Below are 26,721 nucleotides of genomic sequence, written 5' to 3' on the forward strand. Positions count from 1 at the left end.
GCCTCCGCGGGCTCCTCTCGGAGGCGGGTCGGCGTCGCAGACTGCTGACGCACGGGCGGGTGACGCAGGGCGGGCCGCGCCGCGCTCCGTGCGCCTCCGGGGCCTGAGGCGGCCGTTGTTCACGCTCCCTTCAGGGCGCCCGTAGGCCGCGGCCCGCGCCGGGTAGCGGGGGGGGGGGGCGCTCCCCCCATGTGAGAGGCGGCCGTCGAGGCGGGGGGCGGCCGGGCGTACCGCGACCCGCCGGTGCTACGGGAGAAAATGACATCGCGGAGGTGAGGCGGGAGGGAGCCCGGCAGGGGAGGGGGGGCGGGCAGGGGACCGCCGCCTGCCCCAGGGGCGCGCAGGGCCCGGGACCCCTCAGCGCCTGCTGGTTGGGGGGAGGGGGGGGGCTGCCGCGCCGGGCCTCCTCCCCGCGGCCTTCCCGGCCCTGCAGGGCCTCCCGCGCCCCACGGCTGCGGTGCAGGGGCAGCCCCCACCCCGCTGCCTGCAGCTGCCTCCCGGCCTCGCTTCTCGCCCGTTCCTGCGGCGGGATGTCCCCGCTCCCGTCGTCGTGGGAGCCCGGTGGGGCGAGGGGCCTGGCTGGCTTCGGGCTCCGCCGACCCCCCGTGCGGAGGCCAGAGCTGCCACAGTACCGTTGGCTTCGTGTGGGGGGTTTCAAGCGAGTCTCCCCGCGTGTGCGTTTGAACCAGAGCCGAGAGACGAATTTTATTCGTGTGGCAGCCCACTCAGTCTGACACCCGAAGCCAGGGAGGGTCGTGTTGCTGTCGGTAGTCCAGCAGTACCGACGTTACTCAGACTAAAACGTGAGCCAAGTTTAAAACGAGTGTCCGTAAGCTGACCCGATCTGAGCTCTTGGTTTATGAGCAGCATTCGATCTAACTTCAAAACCTAGTGGCGTTGCAAAATCGGGGCAATAAAGAGTTGAATCTGTTTTTTTTTGTTGGAACTTGTCACTGTCCTTAATGTATTTCCATGCTTGTCTTATTTTAGCGGTGTTTTTTTGGGCTGAGGGGTTCAGGTAAATGTTAGTCTTAAGAGGAGTTACTGTCATAAAAAGGGAAAAGATGTTTATGGTCTTATCTAACATACCCATTCTGAAATTTGGTAGCTCTCTAAGCAATATCTGTTGTTCAACATTGGGTTGTCCTCTTTCTTGTTCTGCTTAAGATGGTTGAAACTGGTTTTCAGTCTGTGGCCATTTGCAGTTGAATTTGGACTTGGGGTGTGTGGCGGATCTCTAGATCTCAGATGTACACAAGTTACCTTTTCAAAACACTTGCGAACTCCTCTTTGTCAGGAGTAATCCTCTTATTCTGCTCAGAACTTTAAATTGTAACTTATGAGGGAGACTGAAAAAACGATGAGAAATATAAACTGATGAGCCTATAAATAGGAATAAAAACTACCAGTCACTGCCCCCTTGGATGCTACGGTTGTGACAGCTGGGACTCAGAACTGATTTAATCTCTCCTGCTCTTGAAAAGGTGATTAGAAAAGCCCAATCACAGCATGGAAAACTGTATTGATTTTTTTTCTTTTCTCTCTTCAGTTGGTAAGAGAGAAATATGCTGGCGATGTATGACTTGTAAATCGCAGCTCCTGCTGATCTTTCCTGGACTATCCTAACAAAAAAAAAAGAGAGGATTGTAACAAGGCTGTATTTCCTACCGTGTGTTATTTTTCATCAAGAGGTTTCTTGCTTAGCTGATATCCCCTTCGTTTTGTAAATGAGGCCGCTGCTATTCCGCTGGTTACTTTCCTGCCAACGTTTTCATCTTGCTGCAAACGAATAAGGACTTGGCAGGGGATGCTGCTGAACCCCCAGAGCAGGGTTGCTGTAAGGAGTGTTCCATGCATAGTGAGGACAGCTAGTTTAATTAGAGCGTGGGTTTACGTGTGCCTGGGTTACTGTCTTGATTGTATTTATTGGCTGTGATGTCCTTTGCTTGGGATAGCCTCCGCACCTGCTCCTGACGGAGGTTGGAGAAGGAAAGCAGAAAAAAAAGTCCAAAATGCATTCCATCCCTATAAAAGGAAGCGTCAGAGAAAGCCCTCTCTAGGGGTTATGTTACTGGTGTCTGTGTCCGCAGTCCCCTTCGCTCTCCCCTCCGGTTTTGGAAGGGATGCAGCCCCCGAGGTTCCAAAGCGCACATGTGGTGGCAGGACTTCAAATGAAGCGAGCCTGATCACCGGCCCGGAACCGTTTAGCAGAGATCACGAACACCCCCATTTTTCTATTTGGGGTGGCTGACAAATGCATCTTCCTACTCAAAGCCAAAAATACGCAGCTGAGCGAGCAGGAGTACGAGCTCCCATTAGAACAAAAGTTACATAAAGCGCCATAAACTCCATCGGTTTCCCAGATGTCGCTTTTCTTTTGCTGCACTTACTTTTTGCCATCTTCAGTAGGAGCGTAAGTGTATGTGGGGGTGAGAGTTTTGTTTTTAAACAACCTACCATCTTTTTAACCTCTCCTTCGAGCCCAAGTTATTTGTAGCCCCTTCTGTTCGTTAAATTATTATTTTTCTGTTATTTTACATCATTTTAACAACTGGTGTACAGTTACTTCAGGATGCATTAGGGTTTAGAGTAAGACACAGAAGATACTACAGTAACGAACATTTATGGAAGGTCACCAGGTGACAAATCTGGCTGATTCCAGTAATTTCTTCTTTGTAAGTTTTGTACCTTTTTGAATATAAACTCAAAAACTTGCAAAAGTGTCTCTTGAATCCTGTGTGTATTCAAAAAGCTTATAAACTGTTCAAAATGTTGCTGCACCATTTTGTTTGGTTTTTTTTGTTTTCTCTTAATGGAAGTAAAATTTTAGGGGTGGAAGTGTGGCAAATACATTGTCAGCTTCTGCAGACCAACCTGTCCTGTTCTGAAATACGCTCTTTCATGTTTGGTTCATCCTCAGTAGCGATGCTTGTGCACTTTCCTTTGTGAGACTGCATTAAGATGGAACTTTTCTTCACCTTTGAGCAGTCACTGGATAAATGTAGCATTATTTATTAATTCTTTCCCATTTGCTGTAATAACTTGAAAGTATTTTTTAATATTTTTTTTCATGACCCCTGCTGCATAGGTTTGATTTTTTTTTTCTTATCCTTCAGTTAAAGGTATGGTGGTATTCACTAGAGTTTCTTGATGCAAGCAGAAGAACTAGAAAAAAGGCAAGATTAACAAGAAGAATCGTTTACTTCTTGAACTTGCATTGGTACATAAGTAATCCTAGTTCCCATGACCTGCGAGAGGTTTGGCTATTACAGAATCTCTAAAACTCCCCAGAATGTTTCCATGAGAATCCGTTTCTGAAGAGAATGGGCTGGATAAGGCCTTGGTAGCAGTTTTGTCAACTTTTCAGTACAGAAGGACTTACTGAAACAACTGAAGCAATAACCCTAAATTTAGACGTGCGCTCACCGATTTTGCTGTTTTAGCAATTTCGCCTGAAGTGCTGGCTGTATCGGGAACGATCCGAAATGCTGTTTGGTTTTTGGCTCTATCAGTCTCCTCTCTGCAGTGAGATTGGTTGCAGAGTCTTTTGCCTTAGTGTTTTGCTTTGCTTTGGAGAAATGAAGAACCTCGTGTACGAAGAGGAGTGTGGCAACTCTGCCAAATAAAGGCTATCTTTTAATTGCCAAATACAAGCCTGACAAAGCCACTAAAGTGCTTCTTAGTTGCTGTGTTCGCATCTCTGTCGCTGGGCTGCGTGGTGAGGGGGGGTTGGTTTGATTTTTTTAAATTAGTTTGTCTTCTAAAATCGTGCCTCATTAAAAACCCCTTTCCTCCAGAACACACAGGTGAAGTTTAGTGCAATAAAAATCCTCAATTATAGGTGAGCGAAAACTCAGATGTTTTAACTGAATGGCTAAGAATAGGTGTCTCAAAAATTAATGGCTGAGGTGGGGCCGCGGAGCTGGTTAGATAGAGCCCATATAGAGCTCTCCTTTGGCAGGGCGCTACGTCAGTCCTGCAGGAGGCTGTTTGTGGGTGGTGAGTATCAAGATGAGATTCCTCGGTGTTTGTATTTAAGCGGGATATGTTCGGACCAGAGAAATTGCCATGAGAGTCAGAGGTCGGAGCAGTGCTCTCGTGTCTGGCAGCGCTCAGCACCGCGTTCTCTTGAGGAAGACTGAATAGGTTGTGCACAAGCGAAGCTCCTTCCTGGCCCCTATCAGCTGGTGGTCAGCCTGTGCCCTAAAGCATGAGGTTTTGTTAAATTTTTAATCTTTAAAATGTTGTTAAATGTCACTTTGGATGTTTTGGTTTATTTGTAAGTATTTTGCCTGTTTGTCTTTCAGTTTCTTTGTGTGTCCTGTCTTGTGGAGTAAGGAAAACGTGTGACTTGTGGTCTCTATTTCCTTGTATACCTTTGATATCATTTTTATCCAAGCAGTCGGAGTGTGTATAGGTATAGCTCTTCCACTTAGAAAGCATCTCTTACCAATGGAGAAAATTGCAATGCAATAAGAGATAAATAATTTATACTTTCTGCTAAGATAGAGATTCTTATTAGTTTAGGAACAAAGTTCAGTGCTTGCTGGTTTGAAGCTGTTGGATTGTTCTTTTTAATCTTGTCCTGTAAGTTAACTCTGAAAACCAGAAGATCTTCCATTTATTTATTAACACTCTTTATTTTTAACTTCTTATAGATGGTTTCATCCAAATATTACTGGGGTGGAGGCAGAAAACCTACTGCTAACAAGAGGAGTGGATGGCAGTTTTTTGGCACGGCCCAGCAAAAGTAACCCAGGAGACTTTACGCTCTCTGTTAGGTAAGTTTAAACATGGTTTTGTCTTTCTCCCCACATTGGTAGGGGTCCTCATTTGACGCTGTTCTGTGGGGCAAGAGTTGTAAAAGAACTACTTCAAAGAGCTGAAAGAGCACACAGATCACTTTTCAGTCTGTTGTTCACTTTTTTCTGCTTCTTTTTCTCCTGTTTTCCCTGAAGACCTTCTCAAATACTTCTACCCAGCTCGAGGAGACTATAGGTTGGAGGTTGGTGAATTCTGATTCTGCGGAGAGCCAGTAAAGTCAAGGGAAGCAGAAGTAGATTCATAGTAGCATTGCTTTTAGCCCTTTAAAAATGCATTTGATGACCATTGGGAAGTAGCAGAGATGATATGAATTACTGATCAAGCGCGTGCAAGGAAATCTCTCCAGACTCTCTTCTTACAGGAGAAGTCAGCAAGTTTTTAAGGGCCACCATGGTGCTTTTTCAGCTTCCAAAATAGGCCTTTTGTAACACTTGTCCCCTGACGCTGTGTTTATGGTGGCAGGGATGGGGAGAGGATGGCAAGAGGAAGCAGATAAAGGACAAAGGAAAAGCGGGATTGGTGATAAGTCGTGCTGCTTGGATAGCTTGGGGATAATGGGCCGTGCTGAACAGAAGGGGACTCTTTCCGAGAGCAGTTCTTCATTAGTGCCGGAGACTGTGGGAGCAAATGACTTACCTGGGGCAAAGGCAACAGTGACTGAAGGAGAGACCTTAGCAGTTAGTGTGGAAATTCTAGGGAAAGGAGCAAACCAGCTCTGATGGGTATCTTGAGAATGCTGAGTTCTTCTCGCCCCTCCACGCCGTCTGCTGGTGTGTGCAGTTCTTGGGGGTCTGAGGGGTTCCTGTTGGAGATCGTGAGGCCGCAGAACTTACGCTGGCTTTGAGGATCCCTTCATTACAGAACTAAGTCGGGGTTTTTTCCTGTTCTTCCTGACTGTTGGACAGTCATTTCCCCTTCTTGCAAGCCCCTGAAATGTAGCTGAAGCACACTTCAGAGGTGCGCTAGCTTAGCTGTTCCTCAGTATTTCGGTTGGAAAGTGATGCAAATGTAAGTATGGATTTCTCTAACTCTCTGGTCTCTAACAGAACACTAAATATAAAAGTGATTGATTGGAAATCAGCTGACTTGTGTGGGTTTTTTCCTTTGTTTCAAATATTAGACGAACTGGAGCTGTCACCCACATCAAGATCCAGAACACAGGAGACTACTATGACCTCTATGGAGGAGAGAAATTTGCTACGTTGGCTGAGTTAGTCCAGTATTATATGGAACATCATGGACAGCTCAAGGAAAAGAACGGAGATGTTATAGAGTTGAAATATCCACTGAACTGTGCTGATCCTACATCTGAAAGGTCAGAGAAATGGTGGTGAAAACCTCAGTGTCCGTGCACTTCTTAATAAATGCATGTGCTTGTCCTGTTCACCCTACAGTCGGCTTCCATTTGATGAAAGGGTGGCCACTATCTTGGACTAGAAGTGGTCCCACTGATTTCAGTGGGGTTCCTTACAAAGTAGGCTAATAAACCTGACTAAAGGTAGAGCAACCTAAGCCTCAGAAACTACTTTCTTCCTGGTGTGATACGATACTGAACAAGAGGGCATAGTTCCCTTTGGTTTTACTGGGGAATGTTTTGTTACAGTTCTCCCGAAGCTTCCTGAAGCCGTTGTTACTGCAAGGAATTCCCAAATGTATTTCTGGGCATAACTTTACATGCTTTTTCCAGCAGTGGGCATGTGTGTAAGAGTGACTAACATGCAAATCCTCAAATTGCTCAAACTCCTGTTTTGAGGAGCAAGGATAATAAGGAGAATCTGAGACTTTAGACTTGATGTATCCTGAGGAAATGTGTGTATGTCAGAAATAAACCTCTATGGCCAGTAGGTATCGGTTTATTTCTAGTAGATATCAGTTTATTTCTAGAAGGGAAAAAACAAGGAAAAATATTAAAACAGCTTCTCTCACTCCTCAGACTGGCTTGTATTGAACAGTGGTGGGGAGGATTATTGCCTTTTTGGCCACGTTTCTTGAAGAAACGAGATTTGATGTGATTGTCCTGTCCAGTTCCTAATGTGATGGAAGCGCAAGGTCTCAAAGATGCTAAGTTCCCACAGGTTTATCAGGAAAGTGCCTCTTCATGAAGGAAATAAAAGCAGAATAAATGCCTTGACTGCGGGAAAGGTTGCAGTGTAAGCTTGTGTTTACTGGACACTAGGGAATCCATTTGGATCCAAACCAAAGCTTCATTTGAAGCTCCCGTGAAATGCAGATTTCGGTGCCTGTGGAAGTGCTTCCTTTGGAGTGTTTCTGTAATCACTGGGGTGTGTGTACCTCACGCTTCCAGGACTTATTATGGTTTTTATTTTCATAAACTGAGGCTTTCTGTAGGCCTGGGCGTTGTTGTTCGGTGCACATAAGCGTTTTACTTTATTATAAATAGTTAGAACAAGCAGATTCAGCCATGGCTGGAATGACCAGTACGGTACCTGTCTGTATCTTACTTTATTTAAAGGTGGTTTCACGGGCATCTCTCTGGAAGAGAAGCTGAAAAACTATTAACAGAAAAAGGAAAACATGGAAGCTTTCTTGTGCGTGAGAGTCAAAGCCACCCTGGGGACTTTGTTCTTTCTGTCCGGACAGGAGATGATAAAGGAGAAAGTAATGATGGGAAGTCTAAAGTGACACATGTCATGATTCACTGCCAGGTATGATGAAGCACGAGCTTCTTTAACAGGGCTACTTCCACGGGCAGTGGGTTTATCCTAACAGGAGGGCTGTCTTGCACTTCAGAGAGCCGAACGCTTTTCCCCTTTCCCGGTGGTACTGGGTGCGCTATGTATCATCTGTTTGATTAAATTGACTAATTTGATAGCATCAAAATTCTGTTGGGGTTTTAGTTTTTTTGACTGCTTGCCTGACTGAATCGTGTCACGCTATGCTATGCTGTCAAGTACCTTCTAATGGATTTGCTTTTGATTGCATCAGAAGTCTGTCTCAAATCCTCTGCTGATGGAGCCTTTCATGTTCATGAATCTTCTTAAGTGAGATGCAGTGCCCTGGATGAATTCTGTGAGAATATGAGTAATTGGACAAATAGAGATCTATCCGAATATGTCTGTTTCTCCTGTCAGTTTATACAGTTGCACCTGATAGATGATCAACATTCGGTGAAGATTTTGAGTATTGAATCCAAGGAATGCTTTTAAATCTAAAGCTTGAATTTAATGTAGGGTAGTTCTTCACTGAAGTATTATTAAATTACAGTCTTTTGATATTTTCATGTGTGCCTGTGGGTTGCTATTTAAAAAGAGATAGATCACAGATTTTGTCATTTTCTTTTTCTTCTGTTATCCTAACAGACAGTGCAAAAACTTACTTGTTTAAAACGGCTAAAATGCAATAACAGAAATAGTTTGGAGGTAGAAATGGCCTACCAAGACTGTAAAAGCTAAACTACCAGAATATATTGGTGGGTTGGTTTTTTTTTTCAAGAAAACCTCTTTTATATGCAGTTAACTACTAGTAGCGTTTATGACATTGAGGAAAGTGACTCAGCTTTGCTGCCTTAAAGTAGGGATGGTGCCAGTCAGTACCAGCCCTTCAGGACACAATGGTACTCTTCTAGGATTTTGCCTTGATTTCCAAAGCCACCTCCTGGATTCTGATCCTGTAGCTCAGGTCGCCTGCTTGAGCTGACTGAACCTCCGTTCAGGAGGAGCCACCTTTCCTGGAAAGGCAGACAAAACAACTTTCAGTTAGATGACAAAAAAGGTGATGTCCTCCACAGTGTGTCTGTGTGTGTGTTTCTTTTTATTAAAGTTCCTCCATCCCTGAGCAGAAGGATTTTTCTGGGTTCTTATACATATGGTTTTAAAGAGAACTTCTTGCATGTTGCGTAGCCCAAAGACGATGTTAGCGTAGACATCGTATGAAGTGCCTTTATTTTGATGAGCATTTGTCTTCCAAGGATCTAAAATACGATGTCGGTGGAGGGGAGAAATTTGACTCGCTGACGGATCTAGTGGAACATTACAAGAAGAACCCTATGGTAGAAACTTTGGGCACAGTATTGCAACTCAAGCAGGTGAGTGAATGGAGAAGACGCCACTAAGCTTTGTTACCTTCAGGATATATTGTTGAAGTCAAGGCTTTCCCATGTGTTCCGTGAGGCATCGTTGTTTTTTTCTTTCCTAATGCAAAACTGAAGGATTAAACTTCTTGAAATGGGATGACGAAGTCAGTCATTTAAACAGGATCAATTTTTTTATATGCCTGTGAAGGACAGACTCTTGTGTCTCTGATGGATGCAGAATTTCTCTTGGTTTCATCGTGGTCCGTAGGGATTGCAGGACTAGTCCAGAAATGAGACAACTTAATGTATTGAAGAACAACTGTGAGACTTTAACTAAAAATAATTGTTCCCTGCCCCCTTCCTCTCTACCTTCACTGCTCATCATTCTATGAACTGCCAAGTTTTGAAGTCCAAATAGATGCTTGGATCCTGGAATTGCTTACATAAAATGTACTTGCTGTAGGGGATTTATGTTTTAACTGTCTTCTCACAGTCATTTGTTACACCTTTGTTTAATATTTGTGGTTTTTTTAGCCTCTGAATACTACCCGTATTAATGCTGCAGAGATTGAAAGCAGAGTGCGAGAGCTAAGCAAGCTGGCGGAGACTACAGATAAAGTCAAGCAGGGCTTCTGGGAAGAATTTGAGGTACTTCATTACATTCCAAGTGTTATGGTATTAAATCTCTGAAAAGTTAGGTTTGTTACTGCCTTCCAGACTTTTTCTCATCTCCCCCTTCGTCACTTCAGATCCCTGTTCTTGCTCCAGTCTCCTGTGTCATGTGTTAAAAGTTTACCCGTTCCACTCTTGTGTCTGCTAGTAAAATGATTTAAATATTTGCCTTTTTTTTTCCTGATTCTGAGAGCTAATTATGTTCTTTGATGGTATTCATTCAGTACCTAGCACCATCCCTCCTGAACACCCTCCCCATCATGAGGGAGCCTTACGTACAGCCGTGTCTGGCCCACCAGGACAATTAATTGGGTTCACTCCTGTGTTCCTTTTCTTCATGTGGACGGGAAGAGGTCTGTAGGCTGGATTAACATTTCTGGAGGCAAAGGGCTAGTTCTAGCCTAGGTCACTCCTGGTGACCCGAGTACCGGTACAGCAGCGGTCTGTGATGCAGCTGGAACATGTCGGGTGTCTTTTGCATGTGAAGGGAATCGCACCACGGTTTCTGCTGCATGTCTCAGCGCAGAGGACGTTTCGGTTTGCGCTCCGCTGTCTTTGGGAGGTTGGGTACCATTGCTCTAAGCAAACTGCAGTGTGATTCCTCAGTCAATATATGCTCTTGCCCTTGAGTTTGTGGCTTTTTGATAATAATTTTTTTTTTTTGGATCTTAAAACTATTGCGAAGTGGTGGCAAGTTCTGAGGTGAAGCAGCATTGATTAGATGTATTCCTTGTACTCCTGGAGATTTATGTTTGTTTTGTTTCAGCGTTTCGTTTCTGCCTGCAGCCAGAATTCCATTTCCCTCGCAGAAAGTAGCATTGCCTTTCCTTCTGTCTTACCCACGCAGCTCTTGTGTAACATAGCTGTGCTGGCCCAGCTCTCCCCTTCGTTGAAGTCCTAATGATTTCAGGGAGCTACTTATGTTTGACAAATTCAGCTGAAACTGTTAATTTCTCAAGAAGAGCCAATTAAGTATGAGCACTAACTAACATACTCCAAACTGCTTGAGTCGAGCCTAGGCCCTAACCCTTCTCTGACAACTGGAGTCGCTGAACAGCTGCATGCAGGTGGTGGTCATAGCCAAAAGCTTCGAAGTGTCTTAAATATAATGGGCTGGTTTATACCACACAGCCCTGAGAAAACCACAGTGGAGTCTGGAACTCCACCAGCAGATGGCAATAGGAAACTGGGAAGTCCTGGTCTTTGTCAGAGAGGCTGATTTTGGCTGCGTAATGCTATTTTGAGAAACTTCTTGAATAGTGACGGATTTGCAAAGCAGCCATTCTTGACGAGACTCTTTTTTGATCAGACATATTCATTAGCTGAATGTACTGTCCAATCTGTTCCGAGATTATTATCAGGAGGAGAAAAATAAATCCATGAAAAGCAAAAGGCTCTTGTGACAGAGGTAAAACATTTCACTACGAACGTGGATGGAGTATAAGAAGGTGAGGTCACAAGTGGGGAAATCATAAAATGAGGATTAAGCTCTGTCCTCTCTCTTCCCCTGTGCCCAGTGCAGGGGGGCAGTCCTTGACCCAGAACTGCTGGGTGGTCAGAATCCCAGCTGGAGTGGGGAGCAAGCCAGCAGAGGTGCTCTGGCCATTGCTGAGGACCTGGGAACTCTGTTTTACCCCACAGTTGAGTGGTGGATCCCCTGGGGTGCAGTTCTCATCTAGTGCTTGTGAACCTCGCCTGGAGGTAAACGGGCCTCAACCTTTGGATTGCTTCTCTGGCAGAGTTCAACACGTGAACTTTGATGTGGGGCCTGAAGGGTCAGGAAGATCAGCCACGCCTGCGCTGAAGGCTGAACCTCACCTCTGGGCATTAACGGCTTTTTCCAAAGACTGCTTAGTGGTCTGCTTCGTCATTTCACGACACAGTTGTGTAGACTGTGCCTGTGGTCGCTGCGTGGTTTAGCCTCAACAGACATTTGCAAGTTAGCTAGGCAGAGGGTGTCTGTTGGCTTCCCTGAAGGCTCTAAGCACACCTTACTGTTATTCAGAGGGCGTAAAAAGGAAAAAGCAGACCCTGTTGGCTTGCCCTTCTTCTAATTGGTGCTGGCTTACTGGAAGCCATGTGAATTAATGGTTTGTTTTTTTTTTTTTTTTTTTTTCCCCTCCTTTCCTTGTGGGCAGCACTCCTCTGCAGCATGTTTTGAAATGGATTGTTGATTTGTCAAAATGTGACTGAACTATTACTTGACCCTTACGACTTCTTTTCTGACCTCTGGGCTTTGTTGAATAAATTAGTCTTGTAATGGGTTTATGGGTTGGTCCTTAGAAGCAAGGTGTTCTCCTGTCTCGTGGCTTTCCTGAAGAAGAGTATTTGCTAGCAAGCCAGAAGTTCTACGGAAAGTAAATGTAAGAAATGGAAGATTTTCCCTGTGAGACATTCCACTTCTCTTTCCTCTTCACTGCTGTTAGTGAGGTCAGCACGAAACCTTATTTTTTTCCACTGTGTTTTTGGAATTGAAGCAATCTGGTAGCAGTTTTAGTGTCGTGCTTTTTCATTCACCTCAGGTGAGCTATAGCTGTCAGCCTTGGTGGCAGGAGGCAGGGGGGCAAACTCCAGGTTGTCCGTGGATCTCTGCCTGTGCTGTTTATGATTTGGTAGTCCAGATGGTAGTTATAAATTACTTGTCTTCAGGCATATTTAAGAATGTACCTCTTGTTCTGTGAACAGAAACGTTGTCAGTCCTTGTAATGTTTTTCCTTCTGAAAAATAGCTGTTTGGTGAGCTTACTGCTTGGATGTTGCAGGGAAATTGAGGACTGTGCTTCAGATTTATCGTTGCATTGTGTACATCTCTTAATGGGCTTGTTAGAAGTTACTGCTGCTCATGGATCTTGCCTCAGGGATGCTCAAAGCAATAATAATTAACTGTACAAAGTGAAGATGTGTTTGAAGCTGTGGTTTCCACACACCGAATTGTTTCCATTTTTTAACCTGCAAGCAAAGTTTGGCTTTGGGTTCTTTTGCTTGGCTTTTCGCTTGGCTGAGACCCAAAAGCGTTACTATTCTGCAAAGGTGCTGTGTGATAATGGCGCTGGAAAGACTCTCGCGGTGTGGCAAGAGGCGAGCCTACGGCAAAGTGCTGTTTCACCCCTCGCTAGTGGTGGCAAGAGATGTTTTATGGGGATGTGTTTTCTGTCTTTGCTTCGCAAGCGTGAAACCTCACAGCTCTCCTGTACTGCTTTTGTTCTTTGGTTTCCCTGTCTTTAGGATGAGCCTAATTGTCCAAGGTCACTAAGTGAGGCCGTAGCAATGACAGAGACCGAAATAGAAGTGAGCAAATGTGCCTGACGTGCCCAAGTTATAAAGTAAAAGCAAGCTTTGCAAGAGTATTAAGGGTGGTAATAACAAGGGGAGCAGCTTCCAAAGCCTGAGTGTTCCTTTTAGTCAGGCCAGTTCTGCTTCTGGGATTAAAACTTGGAAGAAAGACATGGAGATTCTGGTCCCTCTGGCTTCGTTGCAAGTAGGGAGATTTGCTACTAAGCAGCACGGCTGTGGAGTGTGGAACTGCTGTTGTCCCTGGCATATTAATTGTGAACCAGGCACTGAGAAATCAGCTCCTTGCCAAGAGGAGAAATCCCCTTGCAGATTCATTTTTTCTGTGCTAGGATGATTTACGGATAACCCGGTTTGTAGTTACCTGACGCGCGTCCCCTCCTTCCCCAACAGGGTAATATGAGAAAATCTGCACAAAATTTTGTACCAGTTTAGTGAAACAGCCTTGTGTTGGTAGGAGAGAATAACTGGAGCACTTAGTGATACGTGGTTGTGGTGGTGAGTTGTACGTTGGCATTTTACCTCTCTTGCCCATACCTTGGAAAATACTGTAGTGTTCCCACATGGGCTTCTGCTTTGGGGGAACAGACAAGAAAATCTTCTTAATATTCCGCTTCTGACTGATGAAGGACTTGTCACTGTGCTTGATGGTTAAATACAGTTGCTTGTGTTGATGTACTTGGGGTTTTCTGTCTGCTCCTTCCTCCTCCTTGGCTGTCTAGAGTTGGTCTGGCTGCAGCTCACAAGAATCCGCTCTTGTGGAGTTGTCGACATCTCAGGGACTTGTTTTGGGGGCTTCCCAGCAGCGTGACTGCGGACTTGCTGTGGCTGAAGGAGAGGAAGAAGGCTGGTGAGGCCTAGAGGAGTCCAGTGCAGCTCGGGTAGAGGAGCACCGGATCACAAAGTGCCTGACTCCTGTGCAGGTCGGCAGGGTTTTGAATGCGTTAGTCACTAACCTCTGTCTGTACTAGAGCTAATGGCAGGTCAGTGGAAGTTTTTTAACTCTTTACTGGTCTGATTCAGCAAAAAGGAGAAATAACAACAGTACTCCTGACTTCTGTGCTTGGTGAGAAAGACATAGTAATAAACACGTTTATTTGGACCTGCTTGTGGTGTTTGGTTTCTTTAGTGTGCCTTTTGAGATGGCCAGATTGCCACAGCCAAAATTTTGTTGTGGTCCTTTGTAACCAGTTACGTTTTCCTTGCACAGTATTTTACAGCTGAAAGCTTTAAGGGATCGACTTGCGTCTCCTTAGTCAGAACAGTGTCATGAGGACTTGGTGGTTATAGATTGGGTTAAAGAAGCTCTGAATTTGTAGGTGTTTATAATGGTCAGGTGGAAAATAGCTTGCCTTATCTCTCATGCTTCTGTGTTCCTTGTATACCTTGGAAGCAATGCTGTGCTAAGGCTGAATGGAGAAGTCCGGTATCTTTCTCTCTCTCTGACTGTCTGACAGTGCAGTCAAGTATCATCGTTTTCATGAGAAAGGGTCGCTACAAGGCTGGTGAAACAGTCCATACTGCTTTTATTAAACCCAGTTATTTGTGCTGTTTTCATTTAGACCTTACAGCAGCAAGAATGCAAGCTTCTCTATAGCCGTAAAGAAGGTCAGCGTCAAGAAAACAAAAACAAAAATAGATACAAAAACATTTTACCCTGTAAGTATCAATTTCTTTCATTGTAACGTAAGCCTGCTCCTTTCCTCTGCTTTATTTTTGTAGCTTGTAAATACAGGGTTAATTAAGCACCACTGTGCTTTTTCTTCTCTCTAGTGATAATTCCCCCTCTTATGTTGTCAGTATTAGCCCATGCAATTTCCAATTTGTGTTCAAGCATTTGCACTTTGTAGATATCGATATTTCGATTCCCAAATACCGTTTTTATCTTCAGCTTTCATTTAAAAGCGTCACATCCCTAAACTGTTATTCAGCAGGATTAATTTGTGGTACAAAACTGCACGAGGCAAATCCAGGGGCCGTTTGCCTTGACTTAGTGCTTGACTGTCCGTGTACTCATGAGTTACTAGGAGCCACGGACACTTATTTTGATCCAGCTTGTTATAAATTCGCCGCTTGTTTTAAGAAATGGCAAAGGAGGAAGAGTTGAATACTCTAGCCGCTAATTTACAGAGTTGGGTAACTTAATAGCTCCTGGTAGCAGTAAGAAATAGACCTGTCGGTGGGATATTTAAGAGTAGCTGTGCGTTCACAACCATAGGATGCAACTGCTTAACAATCATATATGTTCTTCCAGTTGATCATACCAGAGTTGTTCTACATGATGGTGATCCAAATGAACCTGTTTCAGACTATATCAATGCTAATATTATTATGGTAAGTATGCTCCTACCTGCAGGAGCCTTGTTGGCACAGCCCATGTCTACTCTTTAACATACTCACGTAAATCCGAGTTAGCCTTGTAACCGTTTGTCACCATTTGTTAAATTGTCTTTTCTCTAGCCTGAGTTTGAAACCAAGTGCAACAACTCAAAGCCAAAAAAAAGCTACATTGCTACTCAAGGTTGTCTACAGAATACAGTGAATGATTTCTGGAGGATGGTGTTCCAGGAGAACTCTCGAGTTATTGTTATGACAACAAAAGAAGTTGAAAGAGGAAAGGTAAAAACAGACTCTCAAACTGGCCTTGGGAAAGGCCATGACATTCAAATGCAAGTAAGGACTAAACCGACTTGGTGATACTGGATTCTGTGCTGAAATCTGGTGTGCCACACCTATCTTTGGAGACCTGGAAGGTGCTGAGGGTCCTCTGTTATTGTGCCTGTGGGAACTGAGGGTACACTCCTATCCTATCATCAGGCTTCCCTTTTTTAAGGTTTGACTGATTAAATTTTAGTTACTGAATATGAATGTAGGTATTTTAAAAATATGAAAATAAAAAAATGATTCAGGGGGTGAGGGACTGGAACGCGAGATGTAGCCAAACAGGCATTCTGTGTGCTTGAAGGGGAAAACTCCCTGTGACAAAAGTATTGCCATTTATTTTAGCTTACCAAGCCTGCATAGACTTTACTAGAAAAGCAGAGTTGTGGAACTTTATAAGAATGAACGTAGCTGATATTGCTTCTTACCCAAAACCTGCCGTATAATGTGAAAGTTCTTGCCCCGGATTCATCTTACTCAAGTCACATTTACTAGCCTGCCAGAATGCTCCCTTCTCACTTTCCTTTCTTTGCTGGAATTTGATAATGTTCTTATTACTGAGCTAGTGATTACAGATGAAACTGCCTGGTCAGGAATCCCCCAGCCAGGTGTGATTTAGCACGTTCATCCCTAGAGTCAGGCCGTTGGCTTTGGTCGCCCTGGTCTGTGTGAACACGGCTGCCTGTTCAGCCTCGGAAGCCTGCACACCCCTGGTGAACGGCTCTGCAGTGTTTCATGCTCTGAAAGAGGAAACCTTCCTGTATCCCAAGAACCTCCGTTTTGCCTTTTGAGTACAGAGATCTTGTCTTATTCGCTGTCTTCTGGCAAATCTGAGGCTATTGCTTCATTTCTGGGTTCTGATGACATCAGGCCGGAAAGAATAGGAAATAGTTGAATACTGATATTGTGGCAATGGTCACATACCGCTTCCTGCGTCTGGTAGTTTTATCTTTGGAATGAGTTGCTTCTGATCTTTTTTTCTGTTGAGTAAACAGTTTCTGTTCTCTCTTTTTTGGTTTTTTGGGTTTTTTTTTCCCCTTTTTTTAAAAGTTTCTCTGCTTTTTCCACATGCCATTGTCCACCTCTTTCAATAAGCCGATGATCTGTTTCTGAATGGAAAGCTGTTATCTTGTTAGATGAGTTGTCACTTTGGAAAAAATGGAATTGGAAGTATAGCTAATGGTTTTCTGTGGGTGACTGATAATTGTGGAGGTTCCTTACCGCTGCCACAAAAAAAGAGGCTTTGTGTGTATGTACTGAAGACAAATTGCAGTAGATTTTATAGGCTTCTCTTCCTAATCTAGGTATCAAAGCTGCCATTGGTGGTGTTTGTAGAAACCATTAGACTCTGTCTTGTGGATTTTTTTAGGCTTTGTAAACTTCTGCCCATTCATCACCATTGTGAAGAGACATGATTTGTGTTTCCTTCCTGAGAATGCACCGAAGGAGGGAGAAGTTACCCCTTTCCAGTGACCTTCCTTTTAGAACTTTCTCATGAAAGAAAAGAAGTTAATTATAGGGTTGTTTTGGAAGAGTTGACTGAATACTTTTTTTTTTTTTTTAATCGCCTACTGAATGGCCTGTGCTCCTCTGCAGTTTCTACATGATTCTTTCCAAATTTTGCTAAGCCTATTTTCAGTGCTCTGGCTGTATAGAACATTCTAATGTCTGGTTACTTAATCAGTGCTGCATGCGTTGATTTTTTTTTTTTTCCTTTTTTTTTTTCCTTTTCTTTTCTTGATGCCTATTTCTCTTCAAGAATCACAAATAACAATCGTGATATAAAAGCTTTTTTATCTCTGGCCAAGATACTTTCAGATCTGCAGAAAGGAGGGAAACCTCTGCACCAGAGATGACTTCAAGAGCACGTTGCCTGAAGAAGTGAGGAACTGTGAAACGTCACAGACTTGCATAGAGTTCTGAACATGCTGTAGAATGCACTGCAGGAGCAGCACATACTTACAAATTAAAATCGTGGTGTTTTGGAGGCAGTCTGTTGAGCTGATAATACATGCACCACCTCTATCAGACTCAAGCTTATTTTAACACTGGGTATAACTGTTCAGACTTGCTGCACCAACTGCTTTTGCGTTCAGAGTTCGGTATCAAAACTGCACTTTATGTTGGCGTACGCTAAGATCAGCATCTTTTCTTTAGCTTGTGCTTTGTTGGAGATGTCAGGGAAAGAAGGGCCAAAGTAACAAAAAAGCATCTTGTTGCCTAAACTTAGGCTGGAAAGCATGTGTTCCATCATCTCTGATTCTTGTGTTGGCAGAAGGAGCTTTCTTGTTGCCATGTCTCCTCATAAATACGCAGTAGTAAGTGCGAAGAAGAAACATTTCTCCGTCGTACTCGGTGTTTGGTCTGCGTTTGCTGTTGCTGGGAGCTGCGTCTCTCTATGCGCTGTCATTTCTCATCCCATACGGTGTGGACTCGTGTTGTGTTCAGAGTCTCTTCCTGAACTGTCACAGGAACCAAATCAGAGCAGAGACAAGGGAGCCCGTTCTTCAGTGGCTGGAATATCGCTGGATGACCGAAGATGAGAGAAGAGCCTCACACCAAAGGCTCTAAATTTGAAAAGCTGCAGACACATGAGGCTTCCGTCCCCTGCCGCAGGGAGCAATTCTTTGTTGCCTTGGTGATTGAATTAGAGAGCTACGTTAGCCCTTTCTGCTCTGAGTGATGGAAAAGCAAGCGTCCAGCCTTCATCTCTGCTAAAAAAGGCTTATACCTTTGACTTGTGTTTATCTTGCAGCCTTTGGTTTTGGTTGTAGAACAGCCTGTCAGGCTACAGCATTCCACTGGAAATTCTCAGTCTTTTGAAACCTGTAGCTGGGTGGAGATAAAAGTCACAGTATTTTAATCTCTGGGTTTTGAAACTATCAAGGCAAAACGTTGTGGGGAAGAGAAACTTCTCCCTAAACTGTCCCATCGGTGCTAGTAATTGTCCTCTGTGTATTCAGAAATGAAAGCTTCCGAAATGTGTTTGTTAACTGGTTTATGAACCAGCCTTTCTTCTTACTGATACTTTTTTTTTCAAATTTTTTTTTTTTTTTTTTTTTAATCTTACAGAGTAAGTGCGTCAAGTACTGGCCTGATGAATATTCGCTAAAGGAGTATGGTGTTATGCGTGTTAGGAATGTTAAGGAGAGTGCAGCACATGATTACACGCTAAGAGAACTTAAGCTTTCTAAAGTTGGGCAGGTAAGTCTGTTAGTAACTCTGTCCTTTTACTTTAGGTTGCAGATCACAAAAAAGTGTGCCCAAATAGACTTTCTTTGGAATCAATAAAAGCACTAAGAGATTAATAAATGGAGCGCTGTCCTTTCTTAGAAGCTCCAGGTTTAGTTCCATACTTCTTTCTCTTTGTCCTTGGGATAATTGGAGATACTTACACCTAAGCACTTTTTGGCAGAAGGTGCACGGCTGCAGAGCGTTGAGGAAATCTGGAAAGAGGGACGATGCTTTTAAGTGATCGCACTTCAGTCTAGCTAGGCGTTTGCTCCCTTGCAGGGAGGTGGTGGCGTGAGGGGGAAATGATTGTGTGTGGTCCAGTGTATAGAGAGAACCTTAAGGGAAGGAGTACAAAAGATGAAGAAGGAAACAGTGAACTAATGTGGAAACAGCACTTGCTTGTCAAGGAACAGTTTGGAACAGGGTGCAAAAAGGATTGTGTAAGGAGGAAATAAGCAGGGTGGATTAGTTTGGGATAGGACTGAGCGGGAGAAGCGCGTAAGGTAAGTGCCCCTCGGTGTGAATGACGAGTATGGCAGGTGAAGGTCCCTCGTGGTTGGTCACCCTCAGGCAGAACTTTGCCGTGGCTTCTAAAGGCGAGGGTGGAAATGTTCTTGGAAACAACTGCATGTGAAAGAGGGAGCTGAGGGAGCAGGAGATTGACTTGTCAGGCCAGGGGGAACTCTGGCTTGTTCCCTCCTTTAAGAGACTTTGTGGTGCCGTGGGTACCGAGCAGCAGGTTGGATATGTCACCTTCCCATCTGACTCAACTTTGCCACAAAAATGCTTTTCGCTGGATTTTGATCCGAAGGATTTTCTTTTCACGTATTGGCATCTTCCTTCCAGGGGAACACAGAGAGAACAGTCTGGCAGTATCACTTCCGAACTTGGCCTGATCATGGAGTCCCGAGTGACCCTGGTGGCGTACTAGACTTTCTAGAGGAGGTGCACCATAAGCAGGAGAGCATTTCTGATGCGGGGCCAGTTGTGGTCCACTGCAGGTATGGTGATGCACTGTGCCTCTCCTGCTGCTGCTCTCTACACCCGTGGAGTTCTGTTGGATCCCCTTTTTTTTTTTTTTTCTTTTTGTTTTGTAGTGGGGAGAGATGAAAACTTTAAAACAAGACAACTTTCCCCAAGAGCTACTGAGACTTTGATCTGTCAAGGTGTTTGTACTTTCTGTTTTGCAAAATGATGTATTCTAGATAGGTGTCAGATGGTTACCTTCGAAGAGGCTGTCTTTCAGAGTGTGCATGTCTGTATAAATAAGAATTTCGGATGTTGTACGAGGTAGTGGTACCGGTCTTGGCTAGATACATTTCAGGTGCAGGATCATGGAAATTCTAGTCTCCCATCCCACCTCCTGTGCGCGCTCTCTCCTCAGTTTTGGCTTGTGAAGGAGGTACTTTTTGTAAGGGAAGGAAATGTTAGATCTGACCTTGCAGGTTTTTTTCTGATTTGAGGATGCTAATAAATGCTGAGGTACAGAAGTGCTGTTACGACTTCTGTCTCTTCCAGGTTAAGTTGGTTAGACAAGCCACACAGCCAAAAGAACTAGAAACTTAATGTCTCTAAGCGTGAGACTCTTATTTGAACTGGTGTTTTGGTGTCTTCAGAAAAACGATTAACTCTTTCCCCTCCCCTGCCCCGTTCTCTTTTCACAGTGCTGGGATCGGGCGAACGGGAACTTTCATTGTGATTGATATTCTTATTGACATAATCAGAGAAAAAGGTAGGTGTGCGTCCCCCTTTATTTTCCTGTGGGACATTGAGACACATCCCAGTAAAACAACAGGAGTGTTGATAGAATACGGGATGCTAACGGTGCTACAAACCAGGCGTGTTTGGCACAGAAGGGACTTGCTCATTCCTCTTGACTTAGATGGAATCAAAGTGCTGAAACCCTGCTGCAGCTCAGCACAATGAAAACTTTCAGCTGAGGGTGAGCCAGGAGTCTGAGTATGTTTTTCTTATTTCTATTTGTATAATTTATTTTTCTGTTTTTCTTTTCAAATCATTCATGAGCGTGTGGTTGTCCAGGTATTCCCACATGCTGAATTTGAGTAACTTGCTTTCAGAGAAGGGTGTTGTATTGGTGTATAAACTGCCATAAACACTAACTCAGCATGTGTGTTGAGCTAGGTTGCATTTAAAGTCATCTTGGAACAGCGTGAAGTTCTCTCCTCCAGGACGACTTTCCATGCCACAGTTCTACAGACCTGTGTATTAGTAGTCAGGGATGAGTCCTCTGTGTTAAATGTCAGCAGTCTTGCTTGTCACTGAAGTGTGCTGTGTTCTGCTGGAAGGTGAGCCCAGTCTCTCCTCCAGAGACAAAGTTTATTTTACTGTTCTTAACATGATGATGGTTCTTCCTAGGTGTGGACTGTGATATTGATGTTCCAAAGACCATTCAGATGGTGAGATCGCAGCGGTCAGGAATGGTGCAGACAGAAGCACAGTACAGGTTTATTTACATGGCAGTACAGCACTACATTGAAACGCTACAGCGCAGAATTGAGGAGGAGCAGGTACCTTTGTCCTGAATATGAAGTGTCACGTAGGAACGTGCTGTCATTGGAACAGGGAGCAGCGTTGCTTGTTTGCTGCTTGTGACTCTTGGAGGCGTGACTGCTGACTGTATGACCAGTGTGTGGTGAGGAGGCTGGGTCTGTAACCTGTTAGCGCTGTTCAGAGGAGTTAGCCTGTATTTCAGTTATTCGTTATGCTTAAGAATTACTTAAACTATCAGGTGGCATTGGAAAACTGTGACATAAAACCAGTGCGTTTGGCCACTGGCAGAGAAAGAAAATCGTTGGTCTGAGAGGCTTCTCCACAGGACTGCAGCCATGTTTACCTTCCATAGAAATGCTTGTGTGTATGGGATCCTGTCCTCCCTGTCCCCCAGTCCCTGCACCCCAGATCTCAAATTCCCCTGATATTACTAGTTTTCTGTGCAAGAAGAATAAAAGATAAGTCTCTGTGAATTAATACAGAACCTTGTGCTCTGTTGAATTTTGAAGAGATTTCAAGTCTGTTAACTGTATTTCTGAAGTATGATAATCAAGTGCTAGTCAGCCTTAATACCAATTTAGGAGTCTTAAAGTACATGTTTATTAGCAAGGGGTAAGTATGTTGGACTGAAAGATTAAGGAATGAACGTAGTGATCTTGCAGCACAGTGTCCAACACAAAGCAGTTAGAGGAGTGATTTGGTGTGGTAAGATGAGAGAAATTGTGGGGCATGTGGTGACAACCACAAGACCTTCACCTCTCTATTCCTGTTTAAATACTTCATTGCACTCAAATTCTACAGTTTTTTACAGAAGTTGGCTCGTTTTGTAATAAAGAACTGACATTGCTTTCATTCTCTGCCCTAACCTCTGGTCATCTCCGGTTCTTATCTGTTTGTTTCAGAATTTCAGTGTCTGTCCTTCTGCAGCTGGCTTGCTGCTCAGAAGGAGATAACACCCCCCAGCTGCTCGGGCAGATGTGGGGAGCTGCATGGTTAGCGCAGTGCCAGGTGTGAGATGTAACCCCTGTTTAGAGAGAGAGCGTGTGCCAGCTCAGGCTTGGCACTCTCGTGTGGCTCTGGCTGCTTTGGAGTGTGGCAGAGCTTAGTTTATATTTGCCTCCACGATGGGGATGCCGTGTTCAGCAGAGAGGAGAGAGACTTTATTCCTCTCCCTAGGACAGCTGTTGTGTGCTCTGAGGGTGACTAGACACAAAGTGAAGAACAAGAAATCCCTCAGGTGTACTTTTTTTTTTTTCCCTGGCTTTGTTCTCTCACTTCACCTTAGAGCTGCCTCGTATCTCTGTGTGTGTAATTACACAAGCCTTGTACCCTCGGTGTTCTGCACATGGTCTCTTGCTGCTGCTGCCGTTTGCAAAGCAGGGCTGTAACACTCCCTTGATCGTTGTAATGGCTTTTGAACAGTATTTTGATACTGAGTGGAGCAGTGTATTTCTCCTGTAGTGATGAAGCTCAGTTAGTTGTGTTTGATCCTCTGTTCCGTTACTAGCTCGGAGGGCACGGGGGGAAAAGTTTAAGAAATCGAACATCGCTTCACTTCAAGAGGTCTTGACCTATACCTAGGGCTAGTGGCAGCTATAGGAATAAAACCATATAGAACTGCTCAGGCAAAAGCAGGGATTTGTGGTGACTGTAGGAACTAATGTCCTGGGTAAAAATGTGGTGAATTGTGAATGCTGCAAAGCATGTTTGGATAGAGCAGAAAAAAATTGTCTTAAGTAGTAAATACTATGCCGAATGCTGGAATTTCACCCCACTGAGATAATTTGGGAATAAAATTCTGTGTTTTGAGAAACTTTATCTTCTGGAAACTTCTTCTCTACACTTGCTTTAATTGCAGTTGCAAACAGTGAAAGTGAGGGGGGAAAAAAAAAACAGTGAAGCAAAGTGAATTTGATTTAGGTTTGGTTTTTTGTCTGTTTGGTTTTTTCCCTCACCTGTGGAAATGTGTATGTTCTCTCACATCTAGGAAACAAGTAGTTCTTGCTACATTTCTGTTATTCTGAATTAGAAAGGATAATTACGGTGAATTAAGCAGAAGGAAGAAGCAGCCAGATACCTACTTTTTCTTGACTTGTTTCAGCTGTTTCAGTCAGCTTAAGTAATAGAAGAACTGACTGATTCTTTTGAAGTTGCTTTTACTGTACAGTACGTCTGTAACTTGAACTGCTGTTCCTCACCAGTTCGGGGGGGGAAATCAAGCCCTAGTTTTGGGCTTCAGAATATTATTGGCAGGTGAGGGGCTTGTAGCCGTTACACTGTAGAATGCAGCAGATTCTTTGCATTTTGTTTAAATCTTATTTTTTAGCATTTGCCTCCCAGGTAATTGATCTGGACTGGTCGTCTGAAAGGGATTTGTCAAGAGTAAGTAGGAGGCTGAGAGGGGAGAAGCTCAGTAAAATAACAGAACAAGCTGAGCAAGTTTTGAGCAAGTCTCAGAAGGCCATCTTGGAAAAACTTCAGCCTACATTGCTGCACCAAGCATTCTGAAGGGAAACTCAGCAGCCAGAGCTCCCCAGAGGCCCTGACTGACAGCCTCTGTTGTGAGATTGATTCAGGCCAGTTATTTAGAACTGTTTGAGCATTTAGAGGAAAAAAAACCCAAACCCACCCCGCCCCCCCCCAAACCCCAGTACCGTGTGAAACTTTAAAGTGAGGCTTTAATTTGTATGTAGTGTCTGCATGGGTTGTGAATGTTTGTCTTGAAAAGGAAGCAAGCTGTATCCCTTTTCTTTCCTAGCGTAGCGTTGCTTGCTGGAGCCTTCAGTATCTGTAGATGAATGCCAGCACAATTGGCTGCAGCTTGTAACATATGCTGCAGAATACAAATAACAGCTTGGCTTCTTTTTATATCGAACCTAATGGGCTAAGATGTTATTTTATTAGAGATCTTGCAAACAACATTGTTACTCATTTGGCCACATCTCCAAGCTGGAAATAAGGTCAGTGGGAAGCCCACGGGCTGGTACTGTCTATTAAAGAATGAAGTGTGGTTTCTTCTGCCAAGGAAGATGAAGATTGCGTATGAGTGCTGGTTCATAAGGTTGGTATATTCTGCTGGAGATGGTGGTGGAACAGGGAATATTGAAAAGTGAGGCTTTGGGGTCTTGTAACCAATAGCTAGAGCCAACCTTTAGGTCTTACCTGTGTTATGTGTGTTACCTACAGAATTGAGCTCTCTCCTCCTCCTAGACAAACCCTACTTCTAAAATCATGGCTAGTTACACATGTAATTTCTGCACTGCCTCGATGATTGTTTTCTGTTAGTAATTCAAAACCTGGCTTTTTGTTGTGTTTTACTTCATAGAAGAGTAAGAGAAAAGGTCACGAATACACAAACATTAAATATTCTTTATCGGACCAGACAAGCGGGGATCAGAGCCCTCTTCCACCGTGTACCCCAACCCCAACGTGTCCAGAGTAAGTTTGCTTCTGTTGTTAGCGTGTAAGTTTTGAACTGTGCTAACTAATCTTCAGGGACCTTGAATGAGAATGGGTTGTCACAGAATCTGCCCTAGACTGTTGCCCTGTGCTTTGCTCTTAAAATAAATGGAGCAAAATAAATTGGCACTGAATTATAGTGTGTGTGTACCGATACTGTTTTCTCAAACAAAATTGTTCAGATTGTAAATACTTGTTTTGTTTCAGAATGAGAGAAGATAGTGCTAGAGTATATGAAAATGTGGGGCTGATGCAACAGCAGAAAAGTTTCAGATGAGAAGATGTAAAGAGACTTCCATGCGAAGCCAGGTACGTATATTCAGGAGTGAGTATGTGTATTCAACCCGGAGTTGTGGTGTTCGGAGAAAATGTACACAAAACCTGTTGTAAGAAGAACTATAGGAAGGACTTTCTAATGCCCAAAATGCATGTAATTTATACCTCTTAGCACATTTAAATTCCAGAAGCTAGTTTTGGTTGAGTTGCATCTGTGTCTGCCCTTTCAAAACAACATGGAACATTAGCTTGGTAGACCTAAGTTGGAAGTCTGTTATTCAGGAGACTGAAATTCTGCAAAGGATGAGTAGCAACTGTGGTCTGAACTTCCCATGTCTTTTAAAAGCGATCTTTGCTCCTGGCTGATGATGAGGATTTGTGTGCATCTAAAGAGATTCAAAGAAAACTTAATCTCATGCTCAGCCTCATAAAAGATGTGATGAGCAGTCACTGCTGTGCCTCTGTGGTATGAGCAGTTGGTATAGTATTGTTGTCATCCCAGTAAAAATTAAGTCCTTGCTTTTGCTGGGAGGGGAATCTGTAGATTCTTTTTGTTATATTTTAATTATCTTATAATTTGGTTCTTGCAATTAGACAACTGAATATAAATATATATAGGTTATTAGCTAGTAAGTCTATCTGATAACTTCGGTGAATGGGCTGTGAATACAGCAAAGGAATACCTTTGAGTTTAAGGTGTCTTTAGTCGTTAGCTTCTTTTGGATTCTAATCTAAAGCCTTTTGTCATCTTTCCCCCTGTGTTTTTAAAGACCTCAGAAATCCTGTTTTCCCTTTTCCATTTGGTAACTGTAAGTGCACTTCATCCATTTAGTTCAGGGACCTTCTCCAAGTTTATACACAGTCTCGTCCTCTACTGCCACAGTACCACGCAGTTTATAAGCAAGTTTGACACTTTTGGTTGAGTTCAAGGCTTTCTTGAGCCAAAATTGAGCACTCTGTATAATGTCAGAATAAGAAATAACTGCTGGGCTTTTTCCTAAATAACTTTTTTATTTTCTTCTCCCTTCCTTTCCCAGAAATGAACGTGGTTTTTAAAAAGGTCAAGAAAGAGACAGAAGAAGCTTCACGTGAACGGTGAACTCTGAGGGCTTGGTACCTTTTTATTTACGGTTTTAATCCTTCAACAGTAGGCAAGACCATCTAAAGGTTGTTTATATCCCTTCTCTCCAATACCTGATTTACAATTGCTTGTTTTCCAAATAAAAGGAAATCCTTTCTACAATGTAGACAAGTACTTTGTAGAGTCAGTTTTGAATCCCGCAAACTGTTGGACTGTCATCCATTTGTTTTTTAAATAGTGTATTTGTTTCACGGTATGGCTGTTAGTTGGGGTTTTTTTGAGCAGTTGTGGGAATTTATGTTTTTTTGGGGGGCAGGGTGGGGTGGTGGGAGAGCAATGATCCGTTACACTAATGTAAAATACTGATGGGAACAATACTTGATTGTTTGAAAACAGTGGATCACCAGCGTGAATAGAATCAGCTACATGATAAAATTAGTCCTAATACATTTCAAACTCAGACTGAGTTTCATAGGGGTGAGCAGTTACTGATATGAAGGTGCTTTTTGTGATAACTGATGGCTTTGATTGCGACTTAGCTGAGTGGCTGGATGGGCTATTTTTGAGTAATTATGCAAGGCAGCCTTGACATCAAACGAAATTTCTTTTACACGATCTTCATCCAAAATAGAAATTTACTGTATCTCTCAAAAGACACAGTGGCCTAGCAGTTTGTGAGG

General features: G+C 43.6%; 1 protein-coding gene across 1 annotated transcript; it reads left to right on the forward strand.

Moving 5' to 3' along the window:
• Positions 1–225: 225 nt before the first annotated feature.
• Positions 226–24,987, forward strand: PTPN11 (protein tyrosine phosphatase non-receptor type 11). Its single transcript, XM_086474289.1, has 15 exons — positions 226–272; positions 4,659–4,781; positions 5,945–6,139; positions 7,298–7,490; positions 8,753–8,869; positions 9,392–9,505; positions 14,382–14,478; positions 15,074–15,153; positions 15,280–15,438; positions 18,553–18,684; positions 19,561–19,715; positions 20,379–20,446; positions 21,091–21,242; positions 24,551–24,663; positions 24,892–24,987. Exons 1-15 carry the CDS (start codon positions 259–261, stop codon positions 24,959–24,961), a joined length of 1,782 nt encoding a protein of 593 aa, XP_086330415.1. The 5' UTR covers positions 226–258; the 3' UTR covers positions 24,962–24,987.
• The last annotated feature ends 1,734 nt before the right edge of the window (positions 24,988–26,721 follow it).

The sequence above is a fragment of the Leptosomus discolor genome, chromosome 16 (assembly GCF_034619465.1).
Source record: "Leptosomus discolor isolate bLepDis1 chromosome 16, bLepDis1.hap2, whole genome shotgun sequence".
In the NCBI taxonomy this organism is placed as follows: domain Eukaryota; kingdom Metazoa; phylum Chordata; class Aves; order Leptosomiformes; family Leptosomidae; genus Leptosomus; species Leptosomus discolor.